General features: G+C 46.9%; 1 protein-coding gene across 2 annotated transcripts in view; it reads right to left on the bottom strand.

The window, feature by feature from the left end:
- Positions 1 to 17,483, bottom strand: part of LOC102372078 (ephrin type-B receptor 5) — a 117,411-nt gene that overhangs the window by 25,453 nt on the left and 74,475 nt on the right. For both annotated transcript variants that reach the window (XM_006031329.3, XM_025212978.1), the window contains 2 exons: positions 16,280 to 16,435; positions 13,685 to 14,023 (listed from right to left, as the gene is read on the bottom strand). In XM_006031329.3, coding sequence (XP_006031391.1) covers positions 13,685 to 14,023; positions 16,280 to 16,435 — 495 coding nt within the window. The remainder of the gene's footprint in view (positions 1 to 13,684; positions 14,024 to 16,279; positions 16,436 to 17,483) is intronic.

Below are 17,483 nucleotides of genomic sequence, written 5' to 3'. Positions count from 1 at the left end.
CTTTCCCCTTGGTAAGTGAAAGTTAATCCCCAGTAATTTAAGCATCTTTCACTGAGGGGGTAAACCACCATGGTTTAGGCTTAATTTATCATGGGTTAAGAGTATGCACATTGGCTGTTACCACTGAGCAGCTAATATACTGCAAGTTCCCACCTTCCTTACCTTTCAGTAACATACCATCTGCTGAAGTGAGCTGTTGCCCATGAAAGCTTATGCATCTCTGATTCAGTTAATCTATAAGGTGCCCCATTACCTTGCCTTTTGCTTGACTACAGACTAACATGGCTAACTACCTCTCTCAGTAACTTGTTTGTGTGCCAAAGTCCTAAGTGACTCCTCTCAAAGAGGCTGACTCTGGACCAGGATCTATTTGTAGAAGCAAAATCAATATGCACAGAGCAGAACTCAAGAGACAGAATATCTCTATCCATATATCGATATTTGTTTTGCACCTGGCCTTCTCACTTTGTGGAGATGTCAGCAATGCAGATTGTTATTAATTATTGCTCCGGACATGCACTGATTCCACCCTTCTAAAAAGGGTTTTCAGTCCAAGATCTTCCAGAGACACCTGAAGGAGGGCACTGACTTTTTAGAAAATGCTGAGCATCCATGGTCTGTAAAATTAGGTCCTGCGAGGTTTTCTTAAGTTGGGTACTTAGGAACTAAGCCCCCCAAGATTGCTACGACTTTTGGAAACAGTAGACTAGCTCTACTGATTGAATTTACAAATGCTTTTTCTTGCTATCCATCAGTGTTTTGAGACTCCCACAAAAAAGAATAAAACCAATAAAACAAGCAGAAGGAAATGACAGAAACGGAGAGAGAAACGGGGCCTATTTCCTAACTTTTGTCCACCTGTACCTGAATTACAGGGTGCTAACTGTTCCCAGTTCACATGCAACTGAAAGAATTTAAAAAGCCCCAAAACAGTAACTTAATTGAGGGGACACAACTAGCGCAGCAGCACTGGGCACTGACTTAGTGGACGGGCACAAAAATGGCTACCACCAGAGTGACAGCTGACCACACCACCACATCTGCTTTGCTTCTATCTGAAAACAAGACCAAAGGCCTAGATACTGAAATGCCCATTTAGTGTAACATGCCTAAAGACCGTTATAGACAAACTGAGGATGAACTGCTTCAAGTTGGGCAACCAGAAATGGAACTTGAAAATTGGTAACCCCATAAAATATTGCCCTTCCCTCTGTATCTACCCAGAGCACACACGTCCAAGATGCAGCGGCAGAGTTCACTGAACCTGAATACTACAGTATATTCAGCAGATTGCAGACTGAGCATCCGAAGTGTTGAAAAAATGGAAACAATGAGCTGTGATATGTCATGCTGCTGATCACAATTATAAGCAGCTAAAGTTTCTCTCACTGTCTGATGTTAATGGGGCAGTGGACAGGAGTTTCAGAAGGAGCTCTGTAGGTGAGGGAGAAGCTGCCCCTGTTCACCCAGAGTCAATGAACAGGAATATTTGAGGCTGGGTCTGTTTGGTGGCATTTCCACTTGTATCTTGTGGGATCTGTTTGTGTAAAGGGCATGGTGACTCTGAATGTTCACAAGTGACTGTTCCTTCTCTCAGCCGAACCTAAGTAGGGGCAGAGCTGCTCCAAGCTATAAAAGTCTGACAGAGAATGACACTAGGGGCCAGCAAAGAGTGAGTGCTCACTAAAAGGGCAGTTCATCAGGGAGAGCTTGGGGTGGTGTTTTTTTTTCCTTTTGGTTATTTGTTTTCTTATGTTCCCAGGAGAGCCTCTCCTTCCCCTAAGACTTTTTTTTTATTTCAAAAAAGCATACAAGACAGAAGATAGCAGCTGTGACACTCATGGATGAGTTTCCCAAGATGACAGACAGAAGGATCATGGGATGTAGAAACAGCAAGGTTTCTACTACCTTTGAATGGGTTCTTACTGCCAGTTCCACATTTCTGAAGCATCTCCTGAAGGTGCTCCTGGAGAAGAAGGTCATGGGGTAGAAATTCAGCTGAAAGCAGTGACAGAGCTGCAACAGGATTTTGAGCAGCTGGTGAAAAAAGGCAAAAGAGAGATGTTGCTGCACATATAAATGAGAAACCTCTGACACCTACCAAATAGATGATCTGATGGATAGATCTTCTGAGGAGGAGGGGAATCCATGGAGCCATGTAACAGGGAGAATAAGGCAAAGGGAGAAACTGACTAGTGAGGGCAAACCAAAACTGGGGAAGCAATTTAGTGTCTTGATCAAAGAGGAGGAAAAAAGAGAGAAGTCTGTCCATGGGATGGAGATGGCCAGTCCCAGATCAGGGGAATAGAGAATGGAACCTACTGGTGACCTCAGCCAAGGAAGAACAAAGGAAGCGTCAAGGGAGATCAAAGGATAAGATCCACAGGCAGAAGAAGGAATGGTAGGAAAACAACCAAACAAAGATGAAAATACCAAGAAAACACAGGTTATGTTCTTGGTGATTCGCTCCTAAAGAGAGCAGACAGGCCAATCACAAGGGGCATCCTGGAAAACAGAAGAGCGGGCTGTCTACCAGAACAAAGACACAGGACACAAACCTGAGTCTCAAGAGGATCCTTGATGGGAACAGGGAAGAAGGTATTAATAGCCAGAGATACTTGCTGACAAACATAAAGGATAAGTATGCCAGGCTGGGAAAAACTCTAAAAGAACCAGAAGCTTCAGTGTTCTTCTGTGAGATTTGTCCTGTCTTAAGAGTAGGTGGGAGAAAGCAGGACAGGATAATGAAGATAAATGGGTGCCCTGGGGATTAGTACTACCAGGAAGCTTTGGGATGCATGACCATTGGCAGGCATTTGCAAACACAGGCCTGTTCTCCAGAATAGGCTTCACTTTAAAAAGTGACGAAATTGCCTTCTGGGATCAAGATCAGCCTGACTGATAAAAAGAGCGTTAAACTAGAACAAACTTTCCCTTTGCCTGAAGAAGGGTGCTTGCACCTGAAAGCCTGCAAAAAACAATTTTTTCCAACTATTTAGTTGGTGGTAATTAAAGAGACCACATTTACCCAAAGAACCTTGTCTGCCTATGCCATTAGGCCAACACAGCTACAACCAACAACCCTTAAACTAGAAGCTCATGGGAAGGAGACCCAGGGCTGGAAGGGCTATGGAAGGGAAGAGCAGAGCTGTAAATGGAAGCAAGATGGTCAGACACATTCTAACTAGAAGCTTGGGTAGGAAGAGATGGAAACAACTTAAAAAGCGTACATGTATCAAAAAGTCTGGGCAATAAAATGGAGAAACTGGAACTCCTGTATGTGGCATGAAACTGGACATTATAGGAGTACTAGAAACAGGGCAGAATAGTAACCATGACTGGAACACAGATACTGAAAGGCACAAACTGCTTAGGAAGGGGAAAAATAAAATAGAGGTGATGGGGTAGCAATGTATATTAATAAAGTGGTAGATTTCAAGGAATTAAAATGTGACAACACAGACAAAACAGAATCTGAGTAAAAATCACATTAGGATGGAATAATAAAATGGACCTTAAAGAGACCTGCACCCCATGACTAATTATGAGAAATGTATGAGGCAAGGATTTTTGTGGGTGGTATCTTTTATTGGACCAGCTGCATGGTTGGGACAGAATTAGAGAAGCTTTCAAAAGCAATGCATTCTTCTTCAGGTCTGAGGGAACAGCAATTAGTTAGGGAGGCTGACTGAATCTGAGAGCTGATGAACGTTGATGAAGGGACATGAAATTATTGCAAGGCAATAGTACAAATGATCTTAGGTACTATTAGGTACTACATCCCAAATGAGAGTTAAAAATCAGTAGGGAAGGACTACAGAATGTCATGGACAAACACAGACCTTAGAAAAGATGAGAGAAAAAAAACGAGGCTCTACAAGCAGTAAAAAATGAGACTGGTCTGTAGGGAGGAATATTTTTCTATGATCAAAGAAAGCAGGAATATAGTGAAAATGGCCAAAGGCTTAGTTGAGCTAGTCTCTCTGAAGAATACTCAAACTAGCACCAAAGCTTCGTCAATCATGTAAATAAAAAGGAGAACCAGGAGGGAAGACATTTTTGCTATATGCTGGAGGAGGGGAAGAGATCAAGGGTAACCTAGATATCCATATTATTCCATAAATATTTTGCCTCAGTCTTCCATCAACATGAAGAGATAACTGAGGATAACAGATGAGTACCGCAGGGCAATGAAGACATAGAAGTGGAAAGCACTACATTAAAGGTGGAAGCAAAACATAGATTGCTTTCTGACAAAGAACTGGGATGATCTCCATCCAAGAATATTAAATGAACTCCAGCATGGATCTTCACTAAATCTGTTAAGTCCCATATAATACCTTATGAATACAGAATAGCAAATGTAGGGCCAAATTCTGTTCCACCGATTAGTCATGTAAGTGTTCTGAGGCACTTAGGTGCAATTCTATTCTACTCTATTGGAGTCCCTGAAAAACTGTTACTGAAAAAGGTGGGTGAGTCCTCTTCCCCCATGATGCTGTTGTGTGACTTGATCTCAGAGTTGGCAGATGACAGTTTGGGTCATGCATGAAGGCATTAATGTTTTTTCAGGACTTGAATACGGTGGAATGAAATCATAGTTAGGTGTCTAAATCCAGTAATGTGATTAACAGATAGAAGAGAATCTCATCTATTAATGACTTTTTTATAGAAAGAGATGAAAAAAGTGACCCAGGCAATTACAAACCTATTTAGGTGGACTTCAATAGTATATAAAGTCTTAGAACCAGATACTGAAGGAAAGGATAATTAAAGATATGGAAGAAAATATAAGATGAAGTAAAACACAACATGGCTTTTTTACCCCCAAACATGTCAAACTAATTTAATATCCTTCTATGTCAAAGTAATTGATTACTTGAAAAAGGACAATACAATTGACTTAATTAGTTTAGATCAGAGGTGTCAAATATATGGCCTGGATCTGTCTTGTAGAGCCTCTTTATCCAGTCCGCTACTGACAGGCCACTGGAAGTTGGGGGGTGGAGGTGCATGGCCTGCCACAGAATTCAGCGCCCTTTGGCTCTGTTGGCTGTGGCTGATAGAGTGGAGCTTGGCCTGCCCTAAAAACCTCCTGTCACTGGCAGACCCCTACCCCTGGACCCTTTGCCATGCCTGGACCTACCACTACTGCTACCAGAGTCTTGCTCTTCTGCTCAAGATTATAACAATTGCTAAATTTGGAAACAGGAAGGAATTTTCCCCCTAAATCAGATTGGCAAGGTCGCTAGGGATTTTGCCTTTCCTGGTGATGTGGGGTCTGGTCTTCTTAGAAACAAATGGGCACATGCTGATAAGTTCCCTCGTCTACCCTGCCTTTTACCCAAAGCATGTTGTAGGGCAGAGGTTGGCAAACTATGGCCCATAGGCTGGATCTGGCTTGCAAAGAGATTGGATCCAACCCACACTGGAGTCCCACAGCCAGTGGGACAGGTAGGGGCTCACATACCTGTAGCCCTGTCCCCTTGTCAGGCTCACCTCCTTCACCCAATTTTCTGTGAGAAACACCACTTCAGCAGGGAAGAGGTACTGGCATAGCAACTAGCCAGAGGGTCAATGGAGCTCCTACACTGCAGCCCCTGCCTTTCCTGCCCCAAATTTGTTTTTCCTGATAGCTGCTCTTGATGAGAACCAGCAGCTGCAGTAGGGGGATGCCAGAGGGTCCCTAGACCCAGATGCTCCTGCATTAACCCCTTGGCTGCTGTCTATGCTGACACCTGTCCCTACAGTATTGGCATCTCTCATGGGGGTGGGACAGGGAGGTGTCAGGCTAATAAGGCGACTGTGGTTACTGGGCCATAACCCCACCCTGCTTCTGTTGTTGGTGCGCTGGGGAAGGGGGGCCTGTGGTGGCCTGATCACAAGGGACTGCCTGGTATTGTTAAAGCTTGCCATGCCCTGCTGTCTGGTGTTCTTGGTGTTCTGGTATTGGGCCTTGTAGCTATGTGTGCAAGGGCTTGACGTGGCAATTTTAGGGATTCCTTGGTTAAGTGGCTGCCTGTCGATGCAGGAGACTAGACTTGATGGCCCAGGGGGCCCTTTTCAGTCTTCTGTTCCTAGCAAGTAGGAATTTCTTTAAGGTCAAAGAATTCACATAAATTGTTAACTGAGGAGCAGAACTGACCTTGGTAAATCAGTTAAGACACTGATTAATTGGCTGTTAATGTTAATTATTTGAGAAGGTTTCCAGGATGCTGAGCTCTCTCACAAGGGAGCAGCAAGTCTCTGGTGTTCTGATGCTTTGCCTAGAAAGTAACACTGCAATTTCACTGCAGTGCATGAGCCAGAGGAGCACCAGCACCCTCTGTCCTACTGAGCCCCACCTTGAACTGCATCCCTGTCCCACCTCCTGGCTTCTCTCCATCAGAGCTAATGCTCAAAGTAGGAGGGATGGTGCAGGAGGAACAACACCAAGTGACTATTTGCTCCAGACACTTCAGCCATCTCACTCCCCTCTTCCCTGCTTCCTCTTCTCTCAAACGCTCTGTGGTTTATGTAGCTGGACCTCCCACATGGATGACATTACCACCTTCAGCTGTTCTGCCTCCCCTGATATAACCATCACGTAAGACTTAGGCAGGCATGTTGATGCCACTCTGAAGTTACTTCTCCCCGGTATCTGCTCAATCTCGGACTCCTCCGGTCACTGCCCTTGTGTATCTCACGTATATCTGAATGCTTGTGAGTTTTCTTCCCCACTCCTTTCCTCACAGCAGTGGCCAAAAGCATCCTGTCCCTTTTCTTCCCGCCTCTCTTCCCTTTCCTATGGTTTGTATTTCCCCAGATCTACTATACTGCAATCATTGTCAATAGGCCTTTTTCCTCCAGTGCTATCTCCAAACCTACTACTGTTAAACTATCTTTTGTCCACATTTATACTCTCAGCTACTCCATCTGTCAGCGTCCCCCTTTCACAACAAAGAACACGAAGAACCCATCCTCTCTTCAAACGCTTTACATGCACCATTGTTCTCAAGAGATTTCCGCCTGGATACAGCACAGAAACTACCTTCCTCTGTGCACTTAACAATTCTCTTTTTTGTGCTGATAACGTCTCCTTTAGGCCGTCGCTGCAGCTTCAGCATTATTCTGTCCCTCTCCCTGAATCGCCTCTATATCTATTCAGGTGTCGCAGACCATCTCCTGTCACAGTGTCACACTTTGAGTTCCCTGGATAGATTGTGCTTAGAAGGGAAGAATATTATTATTATTGCTATTAACAATAGGGTTCCACACCTGTCTATCAAATATAAGAGACTTTTACTTTACAGTGCATAACAAGGTTCAGCACTGGTACTTTCTGCCTACTCCAAACCTGAACATCTTTCCTCTGCCTTTATCCAAAGTGCAGATATCCCCTGTAACATGAAAAATTTCTCATCTCATCCTGCAAAACCACCAAAAGCTGGAGCCTTCGTAGTTCCTTTGCACCATCCACCAGGTCTTTTAGTAAATTTGAGTCCGTTACACCTGAGTAAACACACTGAAGACAATAGAGCTGACAAGTGTCACCAAGGGCAAAATTTGGCCTGTTAGAATCATTATTTTTGATGTTCACGTGCGAGATGAGAACAGCCCAGTCTCAAAGGCCAGGCATAACGTGCAGAGCTAGCATCCTCACGGCGTCTGTGAGGCTCTCTGGCTCTTCCTCTGCTCCCCTGGAACCCAAATCAGCCCACTGGTCTGTTTACCCCAGGAATCCTGCTTCTGACAATAGGCCGTACATAAAGGCTTCAGAGGAAGAAGCAAGGAACCATGCTATGGACAACTGTGGAATAAGCTACACACAGGGGAAGCATTTCATGACCTGCCAGAAGGACAGTTTGACATATTCATTGAAGTTGGACAGCAGCTATTTACTCTACACGTGTCCTACTAAATGTAGTGATAATGGGTCAACCCTGCTCATTCTGTAGGATCTGGGCTCCATAAGGGGCGGTGGCAGTGAGCTCTGTGGGTTCTCTGCTGGCTTCGCAATGGCTTTTCCTTCTCCTTCCCCCACCACAAAGCCCTGGTGCTTCACACACCCAAGGACTTTCTCAGCAACTTCTGCTCTCTAGGAAGCCTTTTGTATACTTTCATGTCTCCTCCTCTCCCCATCTTGACATCTCAGAAATCTGCTGAAATCAGGTCTGTTTTTTCTGCCTCTACTCCTGACCATTCCCCTCCCTCAGCTATCAGTCTCAGTACACCAGCCATGTTAGGCCACAGAGAGCACTGGGATGCAGCTTGCATGGAAGATGCTACCAGAAGTCAAGTCAGATTATACAGCCAGCACATAATGAAGAGGAGCTTTGTTGTGCTGGGCCCTGGCTCCCCCACCTTAAATAGACAGCCATCTAAGGGTGGGACTTTATCCTCAGCTGCCATGGAAACAACTGATGTCACAACCACTGGATCCCAGGTCTCATTGTGGAGCAGGGGAGAGTGAGCTGCAAGTTGTAGGGAACCTTTTAAAAAGGCAGTGGTCTTGGGGAAAAAAGAAGGAAATGGGAGACTTGGGCAAAAGGAGGAGAATGTGGAATAGTTTTAGGGACAGAGTGTTTCCAGGAGGGGGGTTACGTGGACCAGCTATAAGGGAAGGTGGGAGAACCCCTGACTGATGGAGAGGCTTAGAGGGGTCCAGGAGCAGCCAGGGCTGCAGGGTCTTTGTTTGGCCGTGTCTCTTTCAATGGAGAGGGAAAAAGTGCTACACCCACCCATTCAGAAAGCTCCTCTCTTCCCATTTCCTCATGGCCTCCCTATCAGTTCCTGCCCCTCTCTGAGTCTCAAGAATCCAGCTCTGTGTGCGATGATAATAATAATAAAAAAAGCTAAGCTAAAGCGAAAAGCTGCCGAGGGGCTCGAAGGGAGGGGGGCGGGGGCCAGACAGGCCACGTGACGGAGCAATAGAGGCCTTGTTAGCGTGAGCTGTCACTATGAATCGAGGGCGGCTCATCTCAAGTTCACTCCTAATGATCTCAGGGAAGAGCAGGGAATGGGAAAAAAAACTCACACACACACAAAGAGCCTGGCCACAATAACTATTCACCACACACCACAGCTGCAGAGAAGGGGCTGTCAGGACTGCCACCTCCTCCCCCACCCTCCCTCTTTGAGCCCCCTTGGAAGCAGAAAAGACTTGCTCCTCATTGCTCAGAGGAGGGAAACTGACTGCTAAGGACAGGCAAGTGAGGCATGAGTCAAAGAGGAGGGAAGACTTGGCAATCCTGGAGCAGGGCCAGGAGGAAGAGGGACCAGGTAGGGTCGGGACATGGCAAAGGGCAGGAAGAGGAGGTTAAAGGCTCACTTGCCTATCCCCAGAACAGGTCAGAGAAACTATCCTGAGCCCACACTTACCCCAGGAGCCTCCTTTCCCAGTGTTCTTCTGACAGCCTAGCCACATTGGTGGCCATCGGCCTGCGACACCCATGCAGCTGCTCATGGCTCCATGCTTGGCTGGGCTGAGTGTCTCATGAAAGCTCTGCTCCTCACTGCTTCTCCAGCAGTGAAGCTGTATGACAGCTTGTACCTCCTGCCCCTGTCACCAATCTGGAATGGCATAGCAGGGAAGTGGGGCCCTTTGGGCCCAGATTTTCCTTCCTTTCCAAAACCTGGAATCCCTCCATGAAGTCCAGGTACAAAGGGCAATCCTGCCACTGGTTCTCAGTCCAGCCACATCCTTCCTACTCTCACAGAGCATCCACCAATACTCTGTAGAACCCAGATACCAGAGCCAGAAGAGACCTTTTGGCCAGCTCAGTCCTGATCCTTCACCAGAGCGGAACTGCTCTCTATTATTTGTTCTCTCTCTGTCTTTGTTTAGACCTCATTTTATGTAGTCCCAGTGCTGGGGCTTTCTCCCATTCCCTGGACAGTCCAACTGAGTTCCACATTAGGGATCATGATATGTAGTTTAAATTAATCCTGGTGACCCCCCCTCAAACACTGAGCCATATCTCTCCATGCATGCTGTGTACAAGGCTTGCAGAGCTTCTGTTTGCCCACACCCTTCAGGCTGCACATAGGAATGGATTCACTTCTCTGATACTGCCTTGGTCATATAGGCCTTCCCCTCTCAGCGATGTGCAGCACTTCTGCAGCAATTTAGGATTTTCATGGTGTTCATGCTGCCTCCCCTCCATAGACAAACCTTCTATGTTGTGCCCATCACTCAAACTGTTTTCATAACCCTTCTCTTCCCAGCGCCAGGGCTGGTCTCTCATTCCCTAGCCCTGATACTGCCAGGACAACACTTTCTCACTGCAACTGTAAGATGGCACTCAGCATGCTGATATCTTGGTGCTCTGTAAAATGAAAAACACCTTTTCAATGACAGGCAAGTGACATCTCAGGATCATGCACTGGCACCACAATACTGAAGGGCTAAGGAATAAGGAAAGCTTATCATATAAAAGAACCCACAGTAGGTTTTTTGTAAAATTGTAGGATTGAGCCTTTTTTCAGTCTTCATCAAGTCTCAGCTGCGTCACTGCATCCTAGCACTTCCACATTTCTACAGAATTGGTAACTGATCTAGTTTCCTCCTTCACTGCGGTCTACATTTCATTCCAGAGGTGGACACACTGCAGTGCCAGACAAAGCCATTCATATACGGATTTCATAGACATTAGGGCTGGAAGGGACCTCACAAGATCATCGGGTTCAGCCCCTTGCCCAAAGGGCAGGAAGTCAGTTGGGGTCAAATGACCCCAGCAAGATAATCATCCAAATGCTTCTTGAACATGGCCAGAGTAAGCGCTTGCACCACTTTTGCGGCGAGTCTATTCCAGACTCTGGAAACTCGGACAGCAAAGAAGCTTTTTCTTAAGTCCAGTCTAAAAGGGTCTTCCAGCAGTTTGGGACCATTTGACCTTGTCTTCCCTTGGGGTGCCCTGGTGAACAGACATTTTCCCAGCTCCTGATGCACGCCCCTTATATACTTATAGACTGCCACCAAGTCCCCCCTGAGCCTAAGCTTCTCCAGGCTGAGAAGTCCCATGCCTCTCAGCCTCTCCTAATAAGGCCGGCTCTCTTGACCTCTGATCATACGTGTGGTTCTCCTCTGGACTCTCTCAAGCTTCTCCATGGACTTTTAAATGCATGGAGCCCAGAACTGGATGCAGTTCTCCAGCTGCAGCCTCACCAAAGCTGAGTAAAGCAGGAGAATGACAGCAGGTCTTGCTCGAGGTGCACTTGTAGATGCAAGCCAGGACTTTATTTGCTTTGCCGGCTGTGGCATTGCATTGGTGGTTCATATTCATCTTGTGGTCAATCGTGACCCCCAAGTCTCTTTTGGTCATGGTGCTAGTGAGTGTAGCAGTGTTGAGCATATAGGTATGGTGTGGGGTCTTTCTCCTGAGGCTGAGCACCTTGCATTTCTCTATGTTGGTTTTGATCTGCCCACCTTGCAAGCCTATCCAGGTCAGCCTGAATCCCCGCCTATCCTTTAGAGTGACTGAGCTTCCCCATAATTTGGTGTCATTTACAAACTTACCCAGTCCGCTTCTGACACCAGAATCCAGATCGTTTATGAATATATTAAAGAGTACTGGTCCAAGTACTGAACCCAGGGGGACGCCACTGATCACCATGTGCCATGTTGACTCGGTTCCATCAATGATCACTCTCTCAGTCCAGCCATGGAGCCAGTTACCCAGCCACCGGACAGTAAGGCTGTCAAGGCCACAGCTTCCCAATTTTATCATGAGGACATCATGGGAGACCACATCAAATGCTGTTTTGAAATCCAAGTAAATAACATCAGCCTCTCCTCCCCTGTCCAGGTAACATGTCAATTGGTCATAGAAGGAAATGAGGTTGGTCAGGCAAGACCTACCTGTAACAAAGCTGTGTTGGCTGTCTCTCAGGATGATGTCTTCCATTAGTCTGTTGTTGATGGATTCTTTCACAATTTTTTCAAGATCTTTCCAGGGATAGAGGTCAAACTGATTGGCCTGCAGTTCCCTGGGTCTTCCTTCCTTCCTTCCTTCCCTTCTTGAGGATAGGTACCACGCTGGCCCTCTTTCAATGTTCAGGAACCTCTCCTGCATGCCATGAGTTCTCAAATATCCTTGCCATTGGCTGTGCTATGACATCAGCCACCTCTTTTAGCACTCTTGGGTGCATTCCGTCTAGGCCCGCTGACTTGTGGATGTCCAGCCTCTCAAGGTATTCCCTCACAAGGACTTCACAAATTGTAGGTGTATGGTCACCCTTACCCTGGTAATCCTGTGTCCTAGCAGGCAGGGTGATCCCCTTAGGCTGGTGGAAAACCAACACAAAGTAATCATTGAGATTACCTTTTTCCTATGTGTCAGGTGTTAGCCCCATTTGGTGCAGCAGGGGCCCAATGTTTTCTTTATTTTTCTTTCAACTTCCCATGTATCTGGAGAAGGATGTTTTATTGTTCTTGATTCCTGTAGCCAGTTTGAACTCGGTTTCAGCCTTGGCTTTTCTGGTCCACTCCCTACAGGTGCAGGACAGTGATACATAATCCTCCTTAGAGGTATTTCCCATCTTCCAACCCTTATAAGTTTCTCTTTTAAGATTAAGGAGGTCTGAGTTCCCTACTGAGCCAAGGGGGTTGCCCAGCCCTTTTGCTACCTTTCCTACAGGCTGGAATGGACTTCCCTTGTGCTTTTAGGATCGTGTCCTTAAGGAGTGACCACTCATCATGGACTCCCCTCCCTGTCAGATGGTGATCTCTCAGGGCCTTTGCAACCAACCTCCTGAGCTTGTGAAAGTCAGCTTTCCTAAAGTCGAGGATTTCTGCATTGCTGACTGATTTGCCAGCTTTGCAGTGGATAGAGAAAGTGATCAACTTGTGATCACTGTCACCAAGCTTCCCTTTGATCCTCAGGTCACTCACTAGATCATCCCCTTTCACCTGATATACTACATTATATTGTGCTAATGTCTTTCTGTCCCACCCTATGGTGACAGGCAGTAAGGCAAAGAAAGAGAGATGTCGCAAATCACTTCATAATGTTGGTTAAGGCACCATGAAACATGAACTGGAGTGCAGCTAGTGAGCAAGCGAAGAGGACAGGAGAGAGTGAGAGACGGAAGGGGAGAATTGGTAGAAGAGGGACTGAGGAAAGAGAGGATCTGAAAGAGTCAGAAGACAGGAAAGTACTTGGTAAGAGATCAAGAAGAGGAAGGGCAATGAACAGGAGAGAGGGAAGGCAGGAAAAGGAAAATCAGAGAAGAGAGTAGGTGAGTCGAATTGAATAGGTGAAAAAACAGTCTTTCAGTGCTTCTACAGCCACATGACACCCACAGAGCCCTCTACTAGCCCTCTGCAACATCTCCTGTCTCTCTCAAGGCAGTACTTGCTTCCCCAACCTATGGAGCCATTTCGCCCAACATTGTCCCCTTCAAGCTGGTGCCTGAATCTGATTTTTCCCCTCTTCCATGAATGATCACAACCACAGCAGCAATTTATCTTGGCCTTTCTGTCAAGGGAGCAAAGCCCACGCCAGAAAGAGTAACAAAAAATGGTGCACATGAACCACCTGAGACAGACAGGCAACAAAGGACAAGGGCAATCGCCAAAGAAGGAGAGTCACAGTGAAGCCTACTATAAGGCACAGGACAGGAAAGAAGGAATAAAGGCATGAAAGGGAAAGGAAGAGAGAGAAGAAGCAGGAGGGGTGGCAGACAGACAAGCAGGCCTCCTCACCTGATTGGCTGGTGCTGACATTGATGGTTGCATACTGGGGAGCCTCAGAGCTGAGCTCTGTCACGAGGTTGACAGCCTGGATCTCAAACGTGTACTGCACACGAGCCAGGAGGTTTGAGACTTGCACACGGCTCTCTGTCAGCCCCACCTGACGTGGCTCAAACTGGACACTGTCCCCACAGCGCACACAGGGCCCCGGGGAACCCGGCGGGCACACCTTGCAGATGACATTGAAGAAGACATCCTTGCGGCCACCCAGGTCCTTGGGAAGGCGCCAAGTCAGGAGCACATTGGAGCCGACGATCTCATAGCTCAGATCCCGGGGGGCAGAGGGAATGCCTGAAAGGAGAGAGAACATATGATCAAAAATCTATGAAAGAGTGAGGAGGAAGCAGAGACGAAAGAAAAGGTAAGGGAATCTGAAATCAAGAGGGCAAGATGTTGGGACAGGGCGCCCCTGGGCAGGGGTGGCACCTGCTGTGAGGGGTTGGTGGCACCCTGTGAAGGCAGAATTCAGCAGCCCCAAGCAAACAGCAACCCAAGGCAGTTCCCTCCCCTATTGCCCTACTTAAGTTGCAGAGTCAGACCCATTCCCCAGCAGGATCCCTGAGTCTCACTGCTCCTCCTCTGTCTGCAGACATCTGAGACCCTCTGGCAAAATGTGTGTCTCATTCCCGCCAAGTGCTGATCCACACAGAAGATGACAACCAACTGGTGCTATCAGTTACTCCATTAGCTCAACTGGCAGAGGATTGTGTGGTGGATCTAAGAGCTCCTGTTCCAGGACCAGGGCAACTCCACACAACAGAATTCCTATTTTATTCTGGTGATTTTTTTGTTTGTTCTTTTAGCTTAAAAAAACTGCTCACAAAAACTATGTCAATGGAATGTGCTAGGGACAAGACCAAAAGTTAGCAAAAGCTAGATTTAAACTTTCCTGTGCGAACTTAATCAGTCCCCTGTGCGTTATGATACAGGACATAAAGAGATGATCAGATACACTCTTTATCCTCAGAACTCTTCTTCCATTCAGTGCAGAAAACAGATAACACAGAGGAATGAGCCAGGGTTTTGTAGCAGGGAAGCAGTTGTCCATGGGACCTATGTCTTGTTTGCTTATTTGTTGTAGAGGGTGGAAGGTGAAAGATGTGGAGGACTACAGAGCAAGAAGGAATGGCTCGCGACTGTGCAAGCTGCCTGATGCCCTGGAGACCTGCATGCCATCTCTGCTTCTACCACACTGTTCCTGTGTTGTGCTGGGCACGTCACATCAGTTAAGCAATTAACAAGGGCTCACTAGCTGTTTTCTTTTTCTGAGACCCAGCTTGAGACCCTGGGGTCTGACTGTCAGAAGCCCTAGCCACTCGCAGCTGCCACAATATTAGCTGGAGCTGTGCCTGCATTCACAATGTATCATACCGTATTCCTCCCTCTCATAATGCCAGGTCCCAGCCCTCTCCAATCATTTAATGCTTTTAACCTAAACCTCCTTGTGTTTCAATTCTCCACCAACAAAACGGGATGACAGTACCCTTTCTACCCAATGGGAGCTTGAAAAGATAACTTAGGCGTTGAGAAGCACTCAGATATAGCTCAGAGGGCGCATCTACACGTGACTATTTATGTGCGGCAATAAGCTCCAGAGCTTATTGCTGTTGGGTGCACATCTATTCATGCACCTAGGACTGCAGCACATTGAGCCGGGCTGGAGCAGCTCTGGCTGGCCGGGGGCCCTGAAGGTTAGGGTGCAAGCCTGTGGCTGCTCCCTCACTCAACGTGCTGCAAAGGGGCTTCACTTCAGTTTGGGGCTAGCTGGCAGGCAGCCACCTCACTGAAACACCTTTGTAGCCCAGCCAGCCCAGCCAGCATCTACATGTGCACTGCTGTGGAGTTTTATACTTCACAGCAGATTAGTACTTGTATTTACAAGTACTACCCTGCTGTGGAGTAAATTAGTTTACTGCAGCCTAATAGGGGCACACGTGTAGACACTGAGATGTCTACTGCACAGCTAATTAGTCTACTGCAGAATAAACATCTCATATAGCTGTGCCCAGAGTGAATACTGTACAGTCAAGAAGGCACAGAACTTTCAACAACCAGGATAAAGCAAAATATTGAAGTGTTGCTTATCCAATGAACACTGTCCATCTGGAGGCACTGAATGAGGCAGCAGTCCAGTAGCAAAATAACTCCACGGTCATATATTTAATGCTGCATCATAATACAGGCATGTCTAGGGAACTGAACTAAGGTTAGAAAGACCACATAAAATTTGGCACCTCCCAATTTTTGTGTTGGACTTTGCAACTTCAGCATTCTTTTACTGTAGGATTTTGTGTTCCATATACTGGGATTTACATGCAATATGTAGGATTAATGAAGTCTTTTCAGCTACACTTGATGGGTGGATACAATTTGTAGTGGATTAGAGGCAGCAGCCTCCAGGTCCTTGCAAGTGGAATAAGCAAAGAAAAATTATTCCCTTTTCCTTTTGGAAGAGATGAATCAGTAATGTTTCTGCCTCCTGCAGTCAAGTCCTTTCCTGTTGGCCCTGCCTTCCTTCACCTTCAGATCCCACAGCCAGAGACTTACCAGTGCAGGGGGCATCCAAGGTGTCCGATGTGGAGCGGTAGTATCGGTTCTGGCAGGCACACTCACTGGAGCCAACCACCGTAGTGTGGCTATGGGCAGGGCAGGGACGGCAGGGGGCATCTCCAACAGACCCTTTAAAGGAACCGATGGGACACGCTGAGGAGGGAAAGGAAACAGGCAGATGAGAAGAAGGAATGCCACTGACATATCTCAGAAAGAGCATCAAACCCTTTAGGTTTAATTCAGGCATGTCAAACTCATCAGATCCCATGGGCTGGATGAATGGTGCAGGGCCAATCCTTGGGCCAGACAGCGCTCACAGACCAGACTGTAAGTCGGATGCAGTGCATGAAGCCAGCCTGGGCCATACATTGCATGCAGCACACACCCCGGAAGAGCCCCATGCTCTGCATGAAGAATGAGTCCTGGTCAGCCTCACATGCTGCATGAAGTGCATGCCTGCCTTAGCCTCACGTGTAGTGTATGGGGCTGATCCTGCACATACCACATTGCAACACATAGTTCCACTCCAAGACCCACAGGCTTCACCACAAGCCAGATAACAGGGCTCTGTGGGTTGAATCTGGCTCATGGGACAGATCTCTGACACTCCTAGATTTAAACCCAGGTGGGGACTGGGAGAACCCCTCACAGTGACAGCCTATGGCACTTTTGGCCACCTTGCCATGGGCCTGCTTTGAGCTGGGGATTGTTGCATGTCTGAGCCTCATTGATTGACTTAAGCTGCCAGTAGAGCTGAAGTGACTTTGACAGGCCTCCTTTAAGGTTGATTCATCTATGGATAGCAAAAAACTAGTTACAAGAAAATGGTGGATTAATTTGAAACAACTCTGACTTTCCTCACTTGCTGAAGGGCACTAGCAGTTCAGAGCATTATCCTCCCCGACTCAGGCTAGCAATATACCCAGCTCAAAAATGGAGTGACTTGAATCGAACCTTGCATTAGGAACCAGGCAGAAGTGTGGCCTGACTTGGCAGGCATGAAGAATCCCATAGGTGCAAACCAAGTCTAGGGGTGAAAAAGGTTGCATAGGGAAAAATACCAAGTAGAGAGAGGAGCAGTGGAAGTGTCCCTTATCAGCCTGAAAAGCATAATGCATGCCCCAAAGCTGAACAGGCTTCATGGAGCTGCAGGAAAAAACAAGTCTGGGAATGTACAGGGAACTGGGCTTCCCCCTCCACT

Source organism: Alligator sinensis, unplaced genomic scaffold (genome assembly GCF_000455745.1).
Source record: "Alligator sinensis unplaced genomic scaffold, ASM45574v1 scaffold653_1, whole genome shotgun sequence".
Classification (NCBI taxonomy): domain Eukaryota; kingdom Metazoa; phylum Chordata; order Crocodylia; family Alligatoridae; genus Alligator; species Alligator sinensis.
The sequence above is the reverse complement of the archived record's forward strand: the minus strand, read 5'-3'. Positions and strand labels throughout refer to the sequence as shown.